Source organism: Mustela putorius, unplaced genomic scaffold, assembly GCF_011764305.1.
Source record: "Mustela putorius furo isolate JIRA1106 unplaced genomic scaffold, ASM1176430v1.1 tig00000139_pilon_pilon_pilon, whole genome shotgun sequence".
In the NCBI taxonomy this organism is placed as follows: Eukaryota; Metazoa; Chordata; class Mammalia; order Carnivora; family Mustelidae; genus Mustela; species Mustela putorius.
The window spans coordinates 7992755-8012824 of record NW_025421293.1 but is presented as its reverse complement, the minus strand read 5'-3'; the positions used below and the strand labels follow the sequence as shown (position 1 = coordinate 8012824).

Below are 20070 nucleotides of genomic sequence, written 5' to 3'. Positions count from 1 at the left end.
AAGGTGGGCAGACTGGGAGGGAAGAACAGAAGACGGCCACAGAGGCTAGCAGGGGCTTGACCCCCCATTCCTGTCTTCCTGTTTGGGAGGGAGAAGTTGGGGGAAGATACTCAGGTGGTTTCCCCTCCCCTTCCCAAGAGGCTGGGAGAACCTGCCTGGGCAGCATCTTGAAAGAGGGAATTGTCTTCCCAAGACTCAGCCCAGAGCGAGTGAGTGTGAGTGTGTGTGTGTGTACACCCGTGGGGGGTCCACATCCCTCATACCAGCTCTCTGCCCCTCCCCCACAGCCCATGCAGCCTTTCCCCCCATTGCCTCTAAACCAACCCCAAGCTGTCCACATCTGGCCCACATCTGTCTCCATCTGAGAGGACCCCCACCCCAGCCAATGCCCCCCACTTCCCCATCGGGGGCTGTAGGGCAGGGCTATAAGCTCAAGGCTTCCCCTGGCCCCCTCCCAAAGGCTGGGGAACTGCGCCGGGGAGGGAGGGGGCAGCCCCACCCCGGAGGTGCCCCAGGCTCTTGGCAGAGCCATCTGGAGCCGTTAGAAGCAGCTGCCAATGACTCATCTCCCACTGCCCCCACCCCACCACCTCAAACACACCCTGGGACTGGGAACCAAGCCCGCAGCCCCCCACAGCCCTGTCTCCAGACCTCCGACCCCTCCTCCATACCCAGGCCCCATTCTCCGCAGAAACCTAGTCCTTCCCCCACTCCCAATCACCTCCCGGACTGCAACGCTTCCCATTTTCTTTTATTTATACAAAAAAAAAAAAAAAAAAGTTTTAAATATAATTTAAGAATCCCTCCAAGCACCGGTGTCTGTCTCTGGTTTCCACCACCACCTCACCCCCCCCACATTCCCTCATGGACACAGCTTGGGGCTCCGTGGGGGCAGGAAGGTGTCTGGGAGTTGTGGGACCAAGGCACTATTCTGGAAACAAACACGACAATGAGTCCGTTTCACCCCGGGGCAAAGGAGGCAATAATAAAACAGGCCCTCCCCACCCCAACACAGATAGTTAGGACAAGGACAGGAGAAAAACAAAACAAGGAACAATGACAAAAAATGGGTGGGGGGGGGGAGGAGGAAAAATAAGACCAAAACAAAAAATTAAAACTCGAAAACCTTCAATATGAAGGCAGCAGATGGGGGAGGGGCATTTACAAGGGAAAACTGAGTTCGGGAAGACAGCAGCAAGGTCGGGGACATCCGCGTCCAATGATTTGGTCACTGGTCCACGACGCCCCTTCCCGCCTCCCGCCGAGACGCGGCACGCTCCACTCCGAGCTCTCAGGCTAGTCACCCTCTTCTCTTTGGTCTGCAGGGCAGTGCACTGGCCCTTGGAGGTGAGGAGGGACACGGGGGGGCCCTAACTGGGGATCAGAGGGAGGCTGTGGGAATCGAGCCCAACCACCCCTGGGAAGCTGGCAGATTAGAGGCGCTTCCTTTTCCCTCTGGTCACACCCAATCCTGAGGGAAGGGCTTCCCGCCTGGGGGGCATGTGATGATTTCTACACTCCTATGGCAGAATCCTTAAATCCTGTCTCTCCAAATTGCCGGCTCCCCCCACCACCCCCCACCAACCCCCATGGGTTCAAAGTGCAATCCAGTGGGGCCCAGGTATGGTGACCTCTTGGGTCCTCTATCCGGCTCTGCCCAGGAAGAAGGGGAGCTGTGTCCCCAGCTGGGAAGTTCCTGCCGCTCCAGAGCCGTGGGGCAGATAAGCAGGTGCAGGTCAGTACTGGGGGGCTGGTGCTCCTGACCCGCCTGGGGTTCCAGGCTTGGCCTGGGACTTCATGTGCTGGACACTGGCCAGGATTTTCTTCTGGTGCCCCGCCAAAGTGACTCCAATTCGGAGTAGGTCCCTGGGGAAGGAGGGAGAGAGCTAGGTGAGGCCACAGGGCTCCCAGGGAGGTTGTCTTAGCGCTAGACACCACGCCCCGCCCCTGGAATGTCAGCCAATCAGGAAGGCCGGCAGGGGAGGGGTACGCGTCAGCAGTTGCCAAGAGCTGCGGGCAGTTTCCAGAGGTTTTTAGGAGCTGGAAGCAGTCCTTCTGCGCAGCTGCAGTGGAGGGGCGCAGCAGGGCCGGCTGCAGCTTGGGGCTCCGGCAAGGATTAGGAAAAGGCAGAGAATCAGCGAAGGGGTTGGAATGAAAGAGAGAAAAGCGCACAAGATGACGGTGGGGGAAGAGGCTGCACAGATTTCTCTAGGGGAGAAAAGAAAAGTCAGAAGGAAAAAGCCCAAAAGAGGAAGAGGGGGTAGGGAGGAAGGGGCGGGGCGGAACGAAAACGAGCTGCCCCCACCCCCGCCCCCCATCCTGAGGCCTGGAGCCCGAGATAAGGGAAAACAGCAGAGGTGGGAAATGGAGCGCAGAGACCTGGGTCAGGGCGTCGCTGGAACAAGTCAGGGCAGTGGGGGGGGGGGGCATGGTCTGCCCCACTGGGAGACTGCCTCCCGCCCTCCGGTTCCAGATCTCTCTTCCTTCCCTGTGTTATTCAAACCTGGGCTGCAAAGAGAGCCTGGGAGGGAAATGCGCAGGCCGAGAGGCAGAGAACCAGAGAGGCCAACTAGGGGGACCCAGGGCCGGGGAGGCGTTGGAACCATAAAACCATTTAACATTAAAGCTGGAAATGGTCTCCAAAACCCCGTCCAACCTTCTCCTTTTATGGGTGGGAACGCAGCCAGAGCTGACACTTTGTTAATGTGAGAGCAGGGTCTGGAATGTAGATAGATGCACAAGGAGAGATACACAGGGCAGGATAGGAGCAAGATGGCCAGGGGCTGAGGTGGCTCAAGGGGGTGAGGAGGGCCCCAGGCCCTCAGTCCCCAGAGCTGCTACTTCGGGGTACTCTGGATGACAGAGTTGGCGCCAGGAGTTGCCTGCAAAGGTCCCCACTAAACTGGCAGGCCCGATTCTGGTCCCCAGGGGCCTCGAGACTGCCTGGATCTCAGCCGCCACCTCCAGCCCCTGCCACGACTTACTCAGCAGAGATCTGGCTGACCAGTTCGAAGGACCCAAAGCCGGCGGCTGCAAAACTTTCTTCGTATTGTCCCATCTTGATGGCTCGAAGCCACTCACCCACCGAGCTAAAGGCGGAGTAGTGAGGCTGCCGCTGGTCCAGGAGCGGGTGTGAGGCCCTGGAAGGCAAGGGTGGGGAGCGGTGTGCTGAGTTCTGGGGCTCCGTCAGGGTGGGGACTTTGAGCCACAGACGAGGACAATGGACAATCCCACATACCACCAGAGGGCCAGACACTTCTGAGGGGGAGGGTGGGGTGGTTCTCAGGTGGTGGCAGAGTGTGGGAAGGAGGCCTACCCTCTGGGGTTCTCACCCGCTGTTCTCCCTGGCCACGATTTTGAGACTGGCCGGGTTCCGGATCATCTTGTCGAGGGCGCTGACCACCTGGGGGAAGCGGGGCCGTGCGTTCCGGTCCTTCTGCCAACAGTCCAGCATGAGCTGGTGCAGGGATGTGGGGCAGTCTGGGGGCGGGGGCAGCCGGTAGTCCTGCTCAATGGCGTTGATCACCTGGAATGACAGGCACACACACTGGGTGAGGATCTGCCAGGAGAACAAGGATGCCAGACGACCCCCAGAAGGTGGTGACTCAGCAGATGCTGGGACAGGTGCCACAGGCCCCGAGAATGGCAGATTCAGGGTCCTCGCAGAGGTCGGAGCTGGCGAGTCACTGGTTTGATGCCCCAGTGGCTCCTGGACCAAGATCTAGATGAGTGACTTCCCAACCCTCCCCTCCCTCCTTCTCCGTGTCCTTCTGTGACCAGACGTGCTGTATCCAAGTCCTGGATACAAAGATCAACTCTACTTTGTGCCTCCCTCAATGACCCAACAGTGATGAGCTCTCTGGGGACCCCACTCCCCCCAACACCCCATACCCTCCCCCACCCCCGTGAGAGAACATTTCAGGAAAGCTCCGTAGGGCCATGGGACACTTACATCCTGATTGCTCATGTCCCAGTACGGTCGTTCCCCAAATGACATGACCTCCCACATCACAATTCCGTAGCTCCAGGCGTCACTAGCAGATGTGAACTTCCGGAAGGCAATGGCCTCGGGGGCTGTCCATCTGATGGGAATCTTTCCGCCCTAAAGATGCAAGAAGAAAAGGTGAGCTAAGGGACTCAATGGACCCAGGCATCCTGCCCCCACCTCTGCCTTTCCCCCAGGCTCCCTTTCTTGCTGGGACTCAGACACACAGCTCCTTAACTCTTTTCTTTTCCTGGACACTGGAAGTCAGGTTCCCTAAGCTGACTGCCCGCCCCCTCCAGTCTGTGCCTATATCCTGTCCCTGAACCAGAACTGTCAACTCTTCCACCTCCCCACCTTGCCCACCTGGCCCTAAGAACCGAGTTCAGACGCGGGTCCCCTGGCCTCACCAGAGAGCTCGTGTAGGTGGGATCTGAAGAGTTCTCCTCCAGGAACCGGGAAAGCCCGAAGTCTGACACCTTGCAGACGAGGTTGCTGTTGACCAGGATGTTGCGGGCGGCCAGGTCTCGGTGGACGTAGCTCATCTCCGCAAGGTAGCGCATGCCCGAGGCGATGCCCCGCAGCATACCCACCAGCTGGATGACGGTGAACTGCCCATCGTTCAGCTGGAGATTGGACAAGGGAGAGGACAAGGTCAAGACCGCTCACCCGCCCTCCCCCCTGCCCTCCGTGCTCTGAACCCGATCTGCCACGCGCAGACCCATCTCATTCGTGCTCCCGTGCATGGCAGGCCTGCTGACGTCCCAGGCAAGCCCTTTTCCCTTCTCTTACCCTTCCTGAGCTCCCTCAGCTCTCGCTGCACTAACGGGACACGATGCTTAAGATTCTGAGGAGGGGCGCCTGGGTGGCTCAGTTAGTTAGGGGTCCGACTCTTGATTTTAGCTCAGGCGATGATCTCAAGGTCGTGAGATCGAGCCCCTCCAGGGACTCCGGGCTCAACCCACACAGTCTGCTGAGTCTGCCTCTCTCTCCCTGCCTCTGCCCCTCCCCTCCAACTGCTCTCACTCATGCACACTCTCTCAAATAAATAAATAAATAAATAAATCTTTTTTTTTTTCTTTTTTTTTTTAAATTGTTGTAAAGAGATTACGTTGGGATAATTGGTGTAAAGAGATTACGGGTGGCTCAGTGGGTTAAAGCCTCTGCTTTCGGCTCAGGTCACGATTCCAGGCTCCTGGGATTGAGCTCCGCAGGAGTCTGCTTCCCTTCCTCTCTCTCTGCCTGCCTCTCTGCCTACTTGTGATCTCTGTCTCTCAAAGAAGTAAGTAAATTCTTAAAAAAAAAAAAAAAGATAGTCACATGAGCACCTCAAAAATGTAAAAAAGAAAAAAAAAGAGAGAGAGAGATTACGTTAACATTTTCTTCTATTTACTCTAGCACGGAGCTCTACATCCAGGGCGTACTCCACAAATGCTTATGAACTAGTATGTTCATTTTATGGGCTATAGGGCAGCAACAGTTTGGATAGTCGGAATGTGCCCAGAGCTACCTGTCTACAGGCGCAGACGCATCGGGGCCAACCCAGAGCAAACTTGCTCAGTCCTCCTGGACCAGCTGTGTGTAGCTTCCAAGAGCAGTGAAAGACGGGGTGTGATCAATGACCACAGCCCCAAAACCAAGACCGAAAGCTTGACCTTGACCTCGACAGAGTCTGCTCTCACCAGATAAGCTAGCCAGTCACAGTGAAAGAATCCCATACTCTGGGTTCAGGAAGCACCCAGAGGACCCTTGGCGGCCAAGCAGGGTGAGGGACAGAGTCCAAAACCTGAATCCTGAATCCATCCTCCAAGCCTGCACCTACCCGAGGCCTTGAATCTCAGCTTGTGGAAACCCCGCTGGCCAGATGCTCAGGGCAGACCCTGGAGTCTGTGATTCCTCTCCCCCTTACCAGTCACTTAAAATCCAGCAGCAGGTTCTGCCTCCAAAACATGTTCCGAATGCAGTCACTTCTCCACATGCCTCTACAACCCTCACACCCCAAAGGACTGCAAGTCTTCCCACTGGCTCCTGGCTCTTGGTCCCCAGCACCACCAAACAGAGCTCCTGAAATCACCCCTCTCCAGCTGAAATCCCTTGGCAACCCCTTGAACTTCTAATCAAATCCAAATTCCTTAAGGGCGCAAGACTCATGGGGTCTGACCACTATGTACAACGAAATGTACCACTGTTCCTCTGCTCAGGCCAGTTTTACTGGCCTTTCTTCCTTCCTTTATTTATTTGACAGAGAGAGAGAGATCACAAGTAGGCAGAGAGGCAGGCAGAGAGAGAGGGGGAAGCAGGCTCCCTGCTGAGCAGAGAACCTGATGCGGGGCTCGATCCCAGGACCCCGGGATCATGACCTGAGCTGGAGGCAGAGGCTTTAACCCACTGAGCCACCCAGGGGTCCCACTGACTGGCCTTTCTGCCTTTTGTTTTGCTTTTTCTGCCTTTTGTTTTACTTATATATTAGAGAGTGTACAAGTGCGCATGAGCACAGGGAGGCACAGAGGCAGAAGGAGAAGCAGACTCCCTGCTGCTAAGTGGAGAGCCCGATGCGGGGCTCGATCCCAGGACCCGGGGATCATGATCTGCGCCAAAGGCGTACACTTTGCCAACTGAGCCATCCAGGTGCCCTTGACCTTTCTGCCGTTCAACCTGTCCACTCTGGTTCCCCCAACATGCTTCTCTCCTCCACCTGTTCGGGGTTGGCTCTTTCCCAGCCACACAAAGGTCGGTTCTTCTATCATAAATCCCCTCCCCCTCCAGGCAACCGGGCCTTTTCCTGGTACCAATGGAACACACCATTGTGTCGATGGTGGAGGGTCCGCTGTCATCACACTACCGAGGCCTGCCTTGGCACCTCTCCTGACAGCCAGGAAGCCTGTCTCCGACGGGGTGCTGTGCGAGGCACACAGCACCCCGATGTAGGCTGGCCACGGATATTGATCCTACCTAGAGAAACACGCTAACCAACCCCACAGCGAAAAAGCCAATCGATCTAGAAGGCGACCCATTCAAGAGGTGCAGAGGCCCAGCTTTTCAGCAGGTCAGTGTCCTAACAAGGGGCTGTTCCTGGATGTCGAAGAGGCTCAAAGAAATGACCACTGGGTTCCATGCTTGATCTGGAACTGGATACTGGTTTGCAGAAACCGGGAGGAAGAGACACGTGAGGGGACAACCAAGGAAATATGAGTAGCAACTGGGGACTGAATGATGTCACAGAAAAGTCATCCTTCTGTTAAATGCAATGTTACTTTGCTCTGCAGGACAACGTTTTTGAATTTTTTAAAAAAGGATGTATAGTAATGTGGAAAAATAAAATAATACCCAGGAAAACCTGTTCAAGTGACAAAATATGCTCCTGCCCAGCATCTCAAGCCACTTCCCCAAACTGTTTGTTAAAAGCTTGTTTAGGGGGCGCCTGGGTGGCTCAGTGGGTTAAAGCCTTTGCTTTCGGCTCAAGTCATGATCTCAGGGTCCTGGGATCGAGCCCCACATCAGGCCTGCTTCTCCCTCTCTGTCTACCTGCCTCTCTGCCTACTTGTGATCTCTGTCTGTCAAATGAATAAATAAAATCTTAAAAAAACACAAATCAATACAAATCAAAGCTTGTTTGGTGACTTGTCTCCTCTGTTACACTGTCAAGAGCAGGGATGTCCGTGGCTTGATTCCCAGGATGTAAGGACAGTGGCTGAAGCACCAGAAGGTGCTCAGGAAGTACTTGTCAAGGAGACAAATGACCACCCCTCCAAATCCCGGGTCCGCCAGCCCCACAGATGGGCCATTTCCACTCACGGCCGCAGGAACGGCCGGTGCCAGAAACTCCAGCTGTCCTGGAGGGAGGACGAGGAGCAGAGGGGGTGCGACGTGCGCCCCAGCATCCGTCCTGGTTCTGAGCTCCTTGGCTGTGCCGGGGGAGGCAGGGGGCTCACCCGCAGGAAGGAGTCCAGGGCGCCGTTCTCCATGAACTCGGTGAGGATCATGACGGGCACGCTGTTGGTGACCACGCCTTCCAGACGGATGATGTTGGGGTGCTCGAACTGGCCCATGATGGAGGCCTCACTTAGGAACTCCCGCCGCTGCCGCTCCGTGTAGCCGCCTTTCAGGGTCTTGATGGCCACACAGCTCTCCTTCTTCCCCGGGGCCTTGAGCCGCCCCCGGCACACCTCGCCAAACTCGCCTTCGGGAAGGATGCTGAGGGTCAGCCCTCCTCTGCCCGCTGGCCTGCACCCCCCTTCCCTGTACTCCCCGCGCACCCACCTCCCTCTCACCTGCGCCGATCACCTCCTCGATCTTGACGTAGGAGACATCGATCTCCTTCGCAAATTCCCGTACAGCCTCATTGGGGTCTTCGTAAGTGAAGGGGTCAATGTAGACCTTAGTACCTGAGGAACCACACGCGGGGTCCCGTTAACAGAGAGACAACCTCCCCTGCACTCCGAGGCCCGATTCTGGGCCCTGCCCCAGCCCTGTGTCCCTCGGCAGAGGCCTACCCACCGTGCCCGATGAGATACTGCCCATGTTTGTCCGAGTACTCGGCTTCCCTTCCGCTGCTCTGCTTCCTGAGGCCGATGGGAAAGAAACGGTAAATGGAATCACCCATCTCTGTGTTTCCAGAGGGACGGGACAGGGTAAGGGGGGCGGGGGAGGAGGAGCGGGGATCAGAGAAGCTTCCAAGAGAAAACAACTATCCACGGAGGGAGGCTCGCAGGCAGCAAGAGGGCAGGGGGCGGTCTACACCCGCCCTCCTCCCAAGGGCCTCCGGGTGCCCCAGAGTGCTCACCTGAGGCAGAGAACAGCGATGACAATGACCACCAGGACCAGCACCACACCCACGACGGCCGTGCCTGCGATCAGGGCCAGCTGCTCCCGCCAGCTCTCATTCTCTGGGGGAGAAAAGCTTCGATCAGAAGAAGCCGACGGCCCCGGGGACCCCACACCAGCCTCAAGGCACGAGTCGTGTTCCCCTGAGAACAGGCCCCCGGCGGTGGGGCAGGTGCGGGAAAGCACCACGGTTTCCAAACTGCTTTCCGCCGGCTCGGGCTCCTGCGAAGTCCCTCCGGGAAAAGGAGGAAGTTTCCCAACCTCGTTACGGCGACAGCGGGTTTCACTGCGTTCAGTTATAAATACTGGTGGCCACAGGAGGCCCCAGGGGCTACGACAATGTCTGCAGTCAAAATGTGGAAATAACCCAGATGTCCGTCAACAGATGAATGGGTAAAGAGAACACACTAGAGCCAACAATGGACAACTTCTAGCCGTAAACGGTGTGGACTACACACCCCAACACGGACAGACCATGTGGCCAGACCATGTGGCCCCTGCGCCGAGTGGAGGAAGAACCTGTTCACAAGAGGCTCCCATTTGTGTGATGTCCAGTATGGGCAAAGCCACGGAGACAAAAGTAAGGCAGTATTTGCCGGGGGCTGGGGGTGATTGAAGGGGTGTCTCTTTTTGGAAGCCAAAACGTTCTACAATTAATTGCGGCGATGGCTGCTCAGCTCGGGACAGGCCAAAAGCCACTGAACGGTACTCTCTTTTTTTTTTTTTTTTTTTAAGATTTTATTTATTTATTTGACAGAGAGAGATTACAAGTAGGCAGAGAGAGAGAGGAGGAAGCAGGCTCCCTGCTGAGCAGAGAGCCCGATGCGGGACTCGATCCCAGGACCCTGAGATCATGACCTGAGCCGAAGGCAGCGGCTTAACCCACTGAGCCACCCAGGCACCCTGAACAGTACTCTCTTTAAAGGGGGAGTCGTACGGTGTGTGACCCAGGTCTCAAACTGCAAAAAGGTTTAGAAAGCCACTGGGCCAACAAGCGTACCACAGCCAGCGGGTGTTGGGGCGCCTGGGTGGCTCAGGGAGTTAAGCGTCTGCCTTTGGCTCAGTGTCCTGGGATCAGTGGGCTTCCTGCTCAGCAGGGGCTCTGTTCCTCCCTCTGCTTATGCTCGCTCTCCCTCCCTCTCGAATAAGTAAGATTTTTAAAAAAATCTTTACAAAAAAAAAAAGAACAGGTGTCACCTCAGTTAGTCTTTGGAGCCCTTGGGAGAGAGACCTCGTGGTATCTCCAACTGGGGAGGAGAGAAGGGGCTGTAGGGTTGGGCTTCTGCTGAGAGCCACACAGCTGGAACGCCACTGGGCAGGCTTTCCCTCCCAGCTGTTGGTTTTGGCTTCTGCAGCCGATGCTCCCCTCACTAGGCCTTAAAAGGCCCCGTGGTTGACAGAGCGGAGTGTGGGAATGTGACTTTAGGGGTCCTCCAAGGGCAGAGGAAAGGCCTCCCGCGCGACGGAGGGGCAGCGCCCCTGCCCATGCCCTGCCCCCCACAAGGCTCACCATCCAGCTGGGTCTGGCTGTGGTGCTCCTGGCCGAAAGGTCCGTAGCCGGCCTCGGAGCGTGCTCGCACCTGGACCAGGTAGCTGGCCCCCCGCTTCAGCCCCCGCAGCTCAGCCCGGTTTTCCGACGTCTTCAGGAACCGCACGCTGCTGGGGCCCTCGGTGCCCTGTCCAGGGGGAGGAGGGGCCAGCCGTAAGCCAGGGCCCCCCGGTTTCCACTGCTCTTCCCACCTCTCCCGGCCCACCCCCACCCCAACCCTGTGCCCCCAAGACTTGCATCCTGGTGTCACCGTGTGGTAGGTGAGGCCCGCTGGGTGTTGGGCTTTCATTATAGCATTGAATCCTTTCCACAGTTCTGTGGGACTGGTACCATTACTGTCACCGTGTTAATACTGGGGATGTGGAACTCTGAGAAGCCAAGGGGCTGCCCCAAGGTCACGCAGCTAGTACTCAGCCCAGGTGGACTTCAAACACCTCTCAGAGGGGCGCCTGGGTGGCTCAGTGAGTTAAAGCCTCTGTCTTCGGCTCAGGTCATGATCCCAAGGTCCTGGGATCGAGACCCGCGTTGGGCTCTCTGCTCAGCGGGGAGCCTACAGCTTCCCCCTCAACACTCCTCACTGCATACCTCTCTGCCTACTTGTGATTTGTCTGTCAAATAAATAAATAAAATCTTAAACAAACAAACACAAAAAACCACCTCACAGGGGCCCAGAATTTAGCCAGCCACGGAACTTGTCCCACTGTCAATCCCAAACCCCGAGGGTGCCACCCCAACGTCACCTTCTCGTGGTACTTGACCTCGTAGTCCAGCACGGCCCCACTGGGGGCCCGGGGAACGGCCCACGCCAGGCTCAAGCTGCTGGGTGACGACCGCGTCACCCGGATGTCTGACACGGGGGGCGGTACTGTGAGGGAGAGGGTATTTGCACATGGCACGTCTGGCCCTGATCTTTCCCAGCTCTGCCTCTGCTGGCTACACTCGTCTCAGCTGTTTCAAGAGCTCCCTCTGGCTCTCTGCCCCATCCTGAAGTCTGCACCTCTTTTCACTCTTCTGTCTGCCTCTCAGCCTGACCTTCCGTGCTTCCCAGCGACCCCAGGGCCCCCCGCCACTGTCTTTCCCCCCTCATCCCTGTAGGCTGCCCGCCTCCCTCCTGGCAGGCCACTGGCTCCCCATCTCACCCTCACGGTCAGTGGTGACATTCACAGCCTCAAACGGAACCGGCCCGGTGGCTAAGGAGGACACCCCGTTCAAGGCGGTGACCTCGAAGGTATAGGTGAAATCTGGACGCAGCCCGCGCACCGCCACCCAGGGCTCCACAAGGTCCCGGGGGCCAGGGTCGAAGGTCAGGTCTCCTCCGCAGGGGGTACAGGACCCCCCAGGGCGGCACTCCCGGCAGCGCAGCGCGTAGGTGAGATCCTCTCGGCCCCCAGACTCGAGGGGGGCACTCCACTCCAGGCGCAGGGAGGAGCCGTTCAGACGGGGAACCACGCTTCTTGGAGCAGAGGGTGGCGCTGCGGGACAGCAGGGCGTCAGAGGCTGACCCGATCATCAGGGAGGGACAGCGGGGCACCCCAGGAGTCCTCACCGGACGTCCACCCACCCACCACCACCTGAGGGGTCACCCGTCACTCACTGGTACAGGGGGCACCCCGGAAGTCCGTGCGGGCCCGGAAGTACCCATTGCGGCACTGACAGGTGGAGGAGCCAATGGTGTTGGAGTGGCTGTTGGCTGGACACGGCTGGCAGGACCCCTCGCCAGACAAGGGCTTGAAGGTGCCTTGGGTACAGGCTGGAAAACACCACAGGCATCAAGAACATTCAGCACCAGGAACATTCAGCTGCTCCCACGGTTGCACGGGATGCAAAGTGGGGCGCAGGGAGGGAAGAGCTCAGAACCCAAACGTCTAAGAGAAGAGAGAGACCCTTCGTTCAGATCAGGGATTCTAAGCTTTGTTAACCTCAACCCCCACACCCCCCACCACCACCACAGGACACCCTGTGGCGGTCTGGTGAAGCCCACAGACCCCTGCTCAGAAGTATGTTTTTATTTTATTTTACTTTTTTTTTTAAGATTTTATTTATTTCTTTGACACAAAGAGAGAGAGTGAGCGGCAGCGAGAGAAAGAACACAAGCAGAGGGAGTGGGAGAGGAAGAAGCAGGCTTCCTGCTGAGCAGAGAGCCCGATGCGGGGCTCGATCCCAGGCCTCCAAGATCTTGACCTGAGCCCAAGGCAGAGGCTTAACCCACGGAGCCACCCAGGTGCCCCTGCATTTCTTTATTGATAAGCTAAAAGAGGCAGGTCTAAGCGGCCACCGTAATACTGAAGACGTGATAGGCCAAAAAGAGCATCTTGACACCATCTCGGAACGGGCTAGGAAAATAGCCACGATCTGAAGGATGTGCATGTCTCAGGTCCTGCTGTGACCGCTGGGCTCTGTCCCTGTCATTCAATTTCAGGTGGAAATGAGCGACAATAAGGTCATTTTTTTCTCTCTATAAAAGTTCACAGACCGCTTACGTTCTAGCTACAAAACCCAGGTTTTGAACGCCTGCTCTAGAGAAACAGCTGAGTGAGTATTCAGAACTAGGGAGTTAGGGGAAACCCACAATGAACAAGAGATAGAGATCATGGTGCCTTGGTCCCCAGAGCCCGGCAAAGCGCCCCCATCCTGAGAACAGCCCTGGTGTCCAGAAAGCGGTTGCAGTTAGGAGAAAGACGGCACAAGAGCTCGGATCGACGCTGGGGCTCTGAAAACAGGCCCTCTGCGTGCCCCTGAGGACCTAGAATGTTCCAAATAGCAATGTAAGTGGGTCCAAGAGCGGGGGTATAGGACACTCCCTGCGTGGACGGACAAGCTTTCCAGGAAAGACGCCAGCCCTCACCTCTGCACCGGGTGTTCCCCTCGACGGCCTCAAACCCTGCAGCACAGCTGCACCCCGTGACCGGCTGCTCGGCCCACTGGCCATCCTCCCGGCAGTACAGGCTGGGGCTGGGGCCAGGGGTGGGGACAGCGTCAGCCACGCAGCTCCCTGCCACGGGCACCACGAGCTCCCGAGGCACGGTCTCCGGGAAGTGGGTGAGGTTCACGGTCAGCTGGGCGCACTTCTTGTAGAAGAGATGCAGGGACAGCAGGGCCATGCAGGCTCCCTGGTCCTGGAAAGCCAGGTAGAAGCCAGCCTTGGTGAGTGGGCCCAGACGCAGCGTCTTGACGTTGACCTTGCCGGTTGCCTCGGCCCCAGGGCGCTTCCGGGTCAGGTGCTCGGCGGCCACTGTGTCCACCTGCCAGGTGAGGGAAGAGACTCGTTGCTGCGGTCCTCCGCTCCCCACGGACAGGATAGGCGGACTGTTTTCCTCTTCCCAGCTCACCCTCTCCCTGAGCGCCTTAGCTCCTGTTCCAGAGCCTTCTCTCTACCTTTCCCAGGGTGCCCTTTCCTGCAGACCCCAACGTTACCCATTAATGCTTGCTCAGCTCCTACACTGCATCCAGCCTCTGTCCCACACCCCCTTTCTGTTGAGTCACTCATCCCACACCTACTCTGGGCCAGGCCCTGCACTTGGAGCCAAGGGAACAGAAACGAAAGAAACGGGTATGGGATTTTTTTTTTTAAATCTTTTTTTTTCTTAAAGATTTTATTTATTTATTTTGATAGACAGAGATCACAGATAGGCAGGCAGAGAGAGAGGAAGGGAAGCAGGCTCCCCGCTGAGCAGAGAGCCCGATGCAGGGCTTGATCCCAGGACCCCGGGATCATGACCTGAGCCGAAGTCAGAGGCTTTAACCCACTGAGCCACCCAGGTGCCCCAAGAAAAAGGTATGTTAAAGGCATGATGGGACCTATGACAGTGGAGACCCCAGGGCGGGCGCCATAGCAGGAATGTCCTGCGGGAGTTGAAGCTTTCAAGACAAGTAGGAATTAGGTAGAAGACCCGGGGAGAAGGCGTGCTGGGGTGAGGCATCAGTTCACACTAAGGAGAGGTGTCTGAAGGACAAGGTGTACTCAGATCAGAGAAGGGCAGAGTGTGGCCCAGACGACCGCCCCCCGTGGGGGGACCCTGCCCAAGACTCGCGACTGCTCCACACAGCAGACCACCTTCTTCCCTCCCCAGACTGCAGCCTCCTGCTTCCAGCCCCCAGTGCCCCTGCGTAGGGCCTTGGAAACTCATCCACTGCTCCCAGACCAGGCGGACTAGCGGGGGGGGGGGGGGGGGGGGGGGGGGGCACACCCCGGGCGCCAGGGTACCTTGATGTAGGGGTTCTCCATCCACGCTGGCGTGAAGGCTGTGGCTGTGTCAGCATCACTCTCAAAGTAGAAGACAGTGAAGGTCTCCTTGCAAGAGCGCCCGGCCCGCGACAGGGAGAGGCACTCGAGCATGGTGAAGCGGAGCGTGGCGTACACGTGGACGGCGCCTCGGCGTGGGACCCAGCCGGTGCGCAGCCAGTGGGCCAGGCCCGGCGCCCGCTGCACGTCGCACACCTCGTACGTCCGCACACTGTGCTGTTCCTCATCCAGGCCGCTCAGCTCCTCCCACTGTGGGGAGAAGGGGGTCAGCTCGGGGGTGGGGGAGAGTCGGGGGTGGGGAGGCTGTCTGTCATAGATCCAGGAGGGGCTAGAGGAAGGGGACCTCTGAGAGCAAGGGCTCAGAGGACATCTGTCCCCGCTGCTGGGATGTGGAGGGCTGGTGGCGTGCCCAGCAAACCAGCGCCCACACACCGTCATCCTTCCTCCTCCTTGGGGGTCCCTCCAAGCTCTGGCTTCTGGGCCCAGCTCTTACCTGCCCCTCCACCTGAGGGAACGTGACCCACTTCAGATCGGCAGTTTCCAGTTTTGTGTTCAAAAGGGTCTCTAAGACAGACAGACAGACGGACAGACAGTCAGCACAGGAAGACCAGATCCCTGGGAACTGACTGAGGCAGGTGCATCCTCCAAGCTGGTGGAACTGAGCCGAGAGATGAAAGGCGGGGGGGCAAGCGCTGCCCTGTGCTGCCCCCTTTCCCATCGCTGTTTCTGAGTGCCCACCCCACCCCTCCCAGTGGGCAGGCACCGGGCTGCCCCCGCTCAGGTCTCCCAGATCTAAGCGTGTGAGAACCGCTGTGCCCTGAGGAGAGGGGAAGAAGGCCAAACAGCTCAGACAGGGTTAAACTAGAGCCACGACCTGGCCTGACCCAAGGAGGGCAAAGAACTGTAGGCACCGCAGGGTGGGGGGCGGGTGTAATTCCCTCCTCCAGGGCCTGCCTCCTCGCCACTCCGCGGTCCCTGCCCCCAACCCAAATCCTCCGCTTCCCACTCCCCTCTTCCAGGCCCATACCCCCTTTTCAGACCAAACCCTCCAGTCCTTCAGATCCCCAAGGGTGGTACTCAGCTCCCCATGCCCAGCCCTGCCGCCCCCTCCCCCTGGCCCCACGCCAAGAGCTCTCGCTGCTGTCAGAGGAGGAAGTGCTGGAGGCCAGGACGCTTGGGTTCCCGCCCTGGCCCCTGCCTGCAGAGGCCTCACATCTGGATTTGGTTACGGGAAGGAAAAAGGGAGGAGATTTTAGGGGTGTGTGTAAGGAGGGGTTGAACACACCTGGCTCTGCTCTGGTCTCAGGGGAGGGGCCTCGAGGGAGGGGCGGGGCTCTGGCGGAAGGGGGGGATTAGGAGAAACATCACAGCCTCTGGCAGTGGAGCGTGGAGGGAGGGCAGGGGAATCCCTTGGGGAGGACAGTGCCATGTGGGGGGCCCCCCAGGAGAGCCAGCAGCACACCTGGGACCAGGTTCCCCCAGCCTCGCTCCCCGCTCCCACCGCTGCTCCGTGGGGGCTGCGGGAGAAAAGGGAAGGGAAGGTGGGTGGGTGGGGCAGCCTCCTCCCAAGGACTAAGTAATGTTCTAAGGGTCAGGAGGGACCCCGGCCAGGCTGAGGTGAGGCCTGGGCCCCCCGGGGGTGGCAGGAGCCAGCCCGGCACGCTGGGGACAGGATGCCCGGGTTCTGGGAAGGGGGTGGATGGAGGCTGCCGTCTCCACCCTCCATTGTTCCCGGCTGGATAGTGTTTTCCTGTCTCCAATTCACACACTGTCTGTTTCGGGGCTGTCCTCCGCACACTCGGAGCGCCTCACTTTCTCTCCTCCTATCTCTCGGGCTCAGAGAGCCTCCAGCTGTCAGTTCTTCTGCCTCTCACCTCCCCCCTGCCCTCTGGCCACTTCCTTTTCTGACCGTGGCCATCCCTCCCGTTTTCCACCTCCCGCCTTTCACGTTCACAGGGACACGCAGCCACGGGCAGGTTACTTAACACCTCTTTAAGGCTCAGTTTCCCCATCTGTAAAATGGGGGCAACGATCCGTCCCACCTTAGGGCTGCTGGGAAGGTGAACATGTAAAGTGCTCAGCGCAGGCCTCGGGCTTGGAAAGCACTTAGGTAGCAGCCTGGAAGCCTGATCCCCTTTCTCCTTTGCCATATTTTGCCCTGGGGTGGTGGTGGGGGGACTCTCCCCACTTTGCGGGCCTTCCTCCCAGTAATTCCCCCTTCCGTCTCCGAGCCGGGCAAGGGTCTCCTCTCCCCATGCCCAGCCTTTGATCCCCGGCCCAGAGCAGCACTGCCCAGTCTGGGGAAGCGGGGTTTCTAACTGCCTTTGATCCCACCTCCTCAGCAGCCCCCCCCAGAGACCCTTTTGATTCCAGGCAGTGAAGGAGAGTAAGGAGGCAGCTCATTGAGAGGAGATTAGGGCTGTAGGAGGAGGGTTTATAGGGCTCTTGGCTCCCCCTCTAGGGGGTGAAAGGAGGGAAGACTCATGGATGAAGAAACATGTTGGGGGGCCAGAAAAATCAGAAATTTAAAGAGATCTGTACTTAAGCTAAGTTCAGGTGTCACGGGGACTTTGAAGGTTAGTTTCTGCTGGCCCATAGGGCTGGGGAAAGGGACTCAGGCCGGACTCTGGCAGGGCTGGGGGTCTAGACAGCATTTAAAGGGCTGGGGTGCAGCCTGGGGAAACCAGGGAAGGGGCCTCACTGCGGCAGAGGCAGTGGCTTTGGGGGAGATCTGGGCGACGGGAGAGTTAGCACAGATGGTGGCCGCCCTGCCAGGGGCCCAGGGAGCTGCAGCATCAAGGTGTGAACGCGGAGGCTTGGGGGTTGGGGGCAGTTTTCTGGAATCGCACAAAGTTCTGCCTTGTCTGCAGTTCCTCCAGAAACGTTTCCTCATGTTTGGCAGTGGTGGGAAGAAGGATAGAAACTTCCCAGAGACTGAAGTAAGGAGAAAAGGCGAGGCTGCCAAGGGCGTACAGAATCAGGGCTAAGAGTCTGGGAAGCCGGGGCCGGGGCACATCCCCGGACCGAGCTCCACTCCTTCTCTTTCCCAAACAAAAGAAAACTCCACTCCCCACTGGGCCGCCTCCTCCCCGCCCCCCGCCCGGTCTAGCACTATTGGTCCGAAGTGTTCAGGGTTGGGGTGCCGGGCTACGGGCAGAGAGGCCGGCCCTTTCACTTCGAGGCCCAACTTTGGGGGCCCCTGGAGTGCCGGGGTGCCCCCTGGGAAACTCACCTTCTAAGGCGGCGGCGAGCGAAGCCCAGCAAAGCAGAGCCCGGAGTTCCATGGCGCCGCCTCTCTCGGGTTGGATCCGATCCGAGTTTGGGGGGCACTAGCCCCCCCAGGTCTGAACCCCCCCCCCGAGAGGGCAGACGCCGACTCCCCGCGCGGGACTCTCGGTCGGGGCCCTCAGCGCGGGCCCATGCGGGCGCGCCCGGCACCGTCAAGGGGCGGCGGCACCCAGGTGTGGCCCCGCGTCCCCGCCGCGCGCGCGGGCGGGCGGGGGGCGTCTTCGCACTGGCTGCGCCGGGAGGGCGCAGAGCGAGACGTGGCTGGAGTCGGGGTCCCTCCGGGGCCTCGGGGTCCCGCCCCGGCTAGCTGGGGGGTGGGCCGGCCGCTCGCGGTCTCCCCCCCTCCCCGGAGCGGTGCTGCTCGCGCCGCCGGGCCGAGTGCGCTCCGCGCCGGCCGGGAGGGTGGGAGCAGAGCGGGAACGGAGCGGGAGGGAGGGAGACTGCGGCACGGGGCCGGGCGGGCCGGGGCTGGGCCGGGTTGGGACTGGGCCGGGCGGCGCCTGGCCGGGGAGGGAGGGGCGCGCGGGGGGGGGGCGGGGAGCTCCCCCCTCCCCCAGCCCGGGCTCGGCGTGGGGGCCGGGGCGCGCTGATTGGAGCGCGCGCTGCTGAATAATTCATGAGGGAAGCCGAGCGGGGCGCCGAGCGGAGCAGGTCGGGAAGTTGGGAGAAAGTTTGGAGAAGGGGGAGGGGCGGCGGGCGCGGAGCCCGGGGACCGCCCAGACGTGCACCGTGGCCGGGTCTGCGCGTGTCGGGGCCGGGGCCCAACGACCCCCGGGGCAGGTCCCAACCCAGCACGCAGCAGGCCACGGAGAAGCACATCCAGCCGCACCGAGGGCCTCCCGGAGGTGCGCGTAGACGTACACCGCGCCCTCGCAGCCGGCTCCAACCTTCCCGCGGACTTCGGATTCTACTTCTGGATGCGCGCACCACCCCACTGTTTGGCGCAGGGGACCATGTTTGGGGGAAGCTTTTGAGGATGGAGGGTGGCGCGTTGTACCCCGAGGCAGCGACCCCAGCTTAGATGACCCTGGAGCGAACGTTCACACAGTCATTCAACAAACATTAGGTCCATAGCGCAGGAAAATGTGGGAAGTGGGGCAACTGGTTTGACACGGGGAGGAGTAGAGAAAAAAGGGAAGCAGGAATAAATAAAAGGTAGGTGGGACCGAGAGAGTAAAGGGTCTGGATAGATTCCCAAATCACCATCTTCACTCTCACTGGGAGAACTCTTGGCCGCCGAAGTCCTGACCCCTGGGGCTGGGCCCGGGCTGCCGCTGTCTTTCCCGAGGCTGTTTCCTGTCTGGCTCCTGGGGGCCCCCGGGATGTCTGGGAGGGCCCTTCCTCTCATTGCCACCACCTCCCTCCCCCGCCCCCCACCCCATCAGTTAGAGGGGAGGGTCCAGGAAAGCAGTGCTCCTCCCACCAACCCCCTTCCAGGTCAGGGTACCTCTAGTGTGGGTAGCGGGATGGATGGAAGGCTCTGCCAGGAGTCGGCCAGGGAAGAGCCGAAGGAAGGGGTTTCGACTCAGAAATTTAAGGGAGACAGAGTCTGGAGTTCCTGAGTTGCCGAGAGAGGGAAGGAGGAATCCTCGATGCCCTGAGAGTTTGGGGCGGGGCGGGGCGGGGGACTGGCAAGGGCCGCTCACCCCGCAGAGAGGACAGCCAAGACCCGCAGTGACCTCTTGTCCCAGCGAACTTATCTCCCTGCCACAAGTGCTGCTCCCCACACCCCTGCCCTTCCTCGCCGCCCTGCCTGGGTCCTGCTCCGGGGTGGGGGGTCACAGAGGGCAGGAAACAGCCGGCTTGGCTGGAGCCAGGCAGACCAGGCCAGGGCCGGGAATCCCCTCCTCCCTCCCGGATTCCAGCCCTGTCTCTCTTCTCTTATTCAGCTTCTCCTCCAGGTTATCTGCCCACCTCCTCAAGCAGAACACACACACACACACTTTTCCTTGATTTCACTGTGCACTGCAATTCTTTCCTCTAAAAATTATGTCTCTATCTCCCCCTGGGCTCTGTGCTCAACCTCCTTCAGCCCTCCACTGTTTGAATTGTCATTTGGTGGGGGATGCAGTTCATACTTATGGGGTGCGTTAGAGGGGTGCATGACCTGGGTAGTAGAGAGAGACCCACCCAGATGCACAGAGAAATGAGGCTGGGGGGGGTGGGTGAGAGCTGATGAGACAG

At 59.2% G+C, this 20070-nt stretch overlaps 1 protein-coding gene across 1 annotated transcript; it reads right to left on the bottom strand.

The window, feature by feature from the left end:
• Positions 1–733: 733 nt before the first annotated feature.
• EPHB4 (EPH receptor B4) lies at positions 734–18375 on the bottom strand. Its single transcript, XM_004761554.3, has 17 exons — positions 17831–18375; positions 15092–15162; positions 14560–14847; positions 13201–13597; positions 11950–12105; positions 11495–11827; positions 11096–11220; positions 10317–10482; positions 8766–8868; positions 8480–8544; positions 8254–8367; positions 7915–8162; positions 4393–4608; positions 3953–4102; positions 3333–3526; positions 2985–3140; positions 734–1866 (listed from the first exon to the last, which is right to left on the bottom strand). Exons 1-17 carry the CDS (start codon positions 17880–17882, stop codon positions 1737–1739), a joined length of 2964 nt encoding a protein of 987 aa, XP_004761611.1. The 5' UTR covers positions 17883–18375; the 3' UTR covers positions 734–1736.
• Between the last annotated feature and the right edge of the window lie 1695 nt (positions 18376–20070).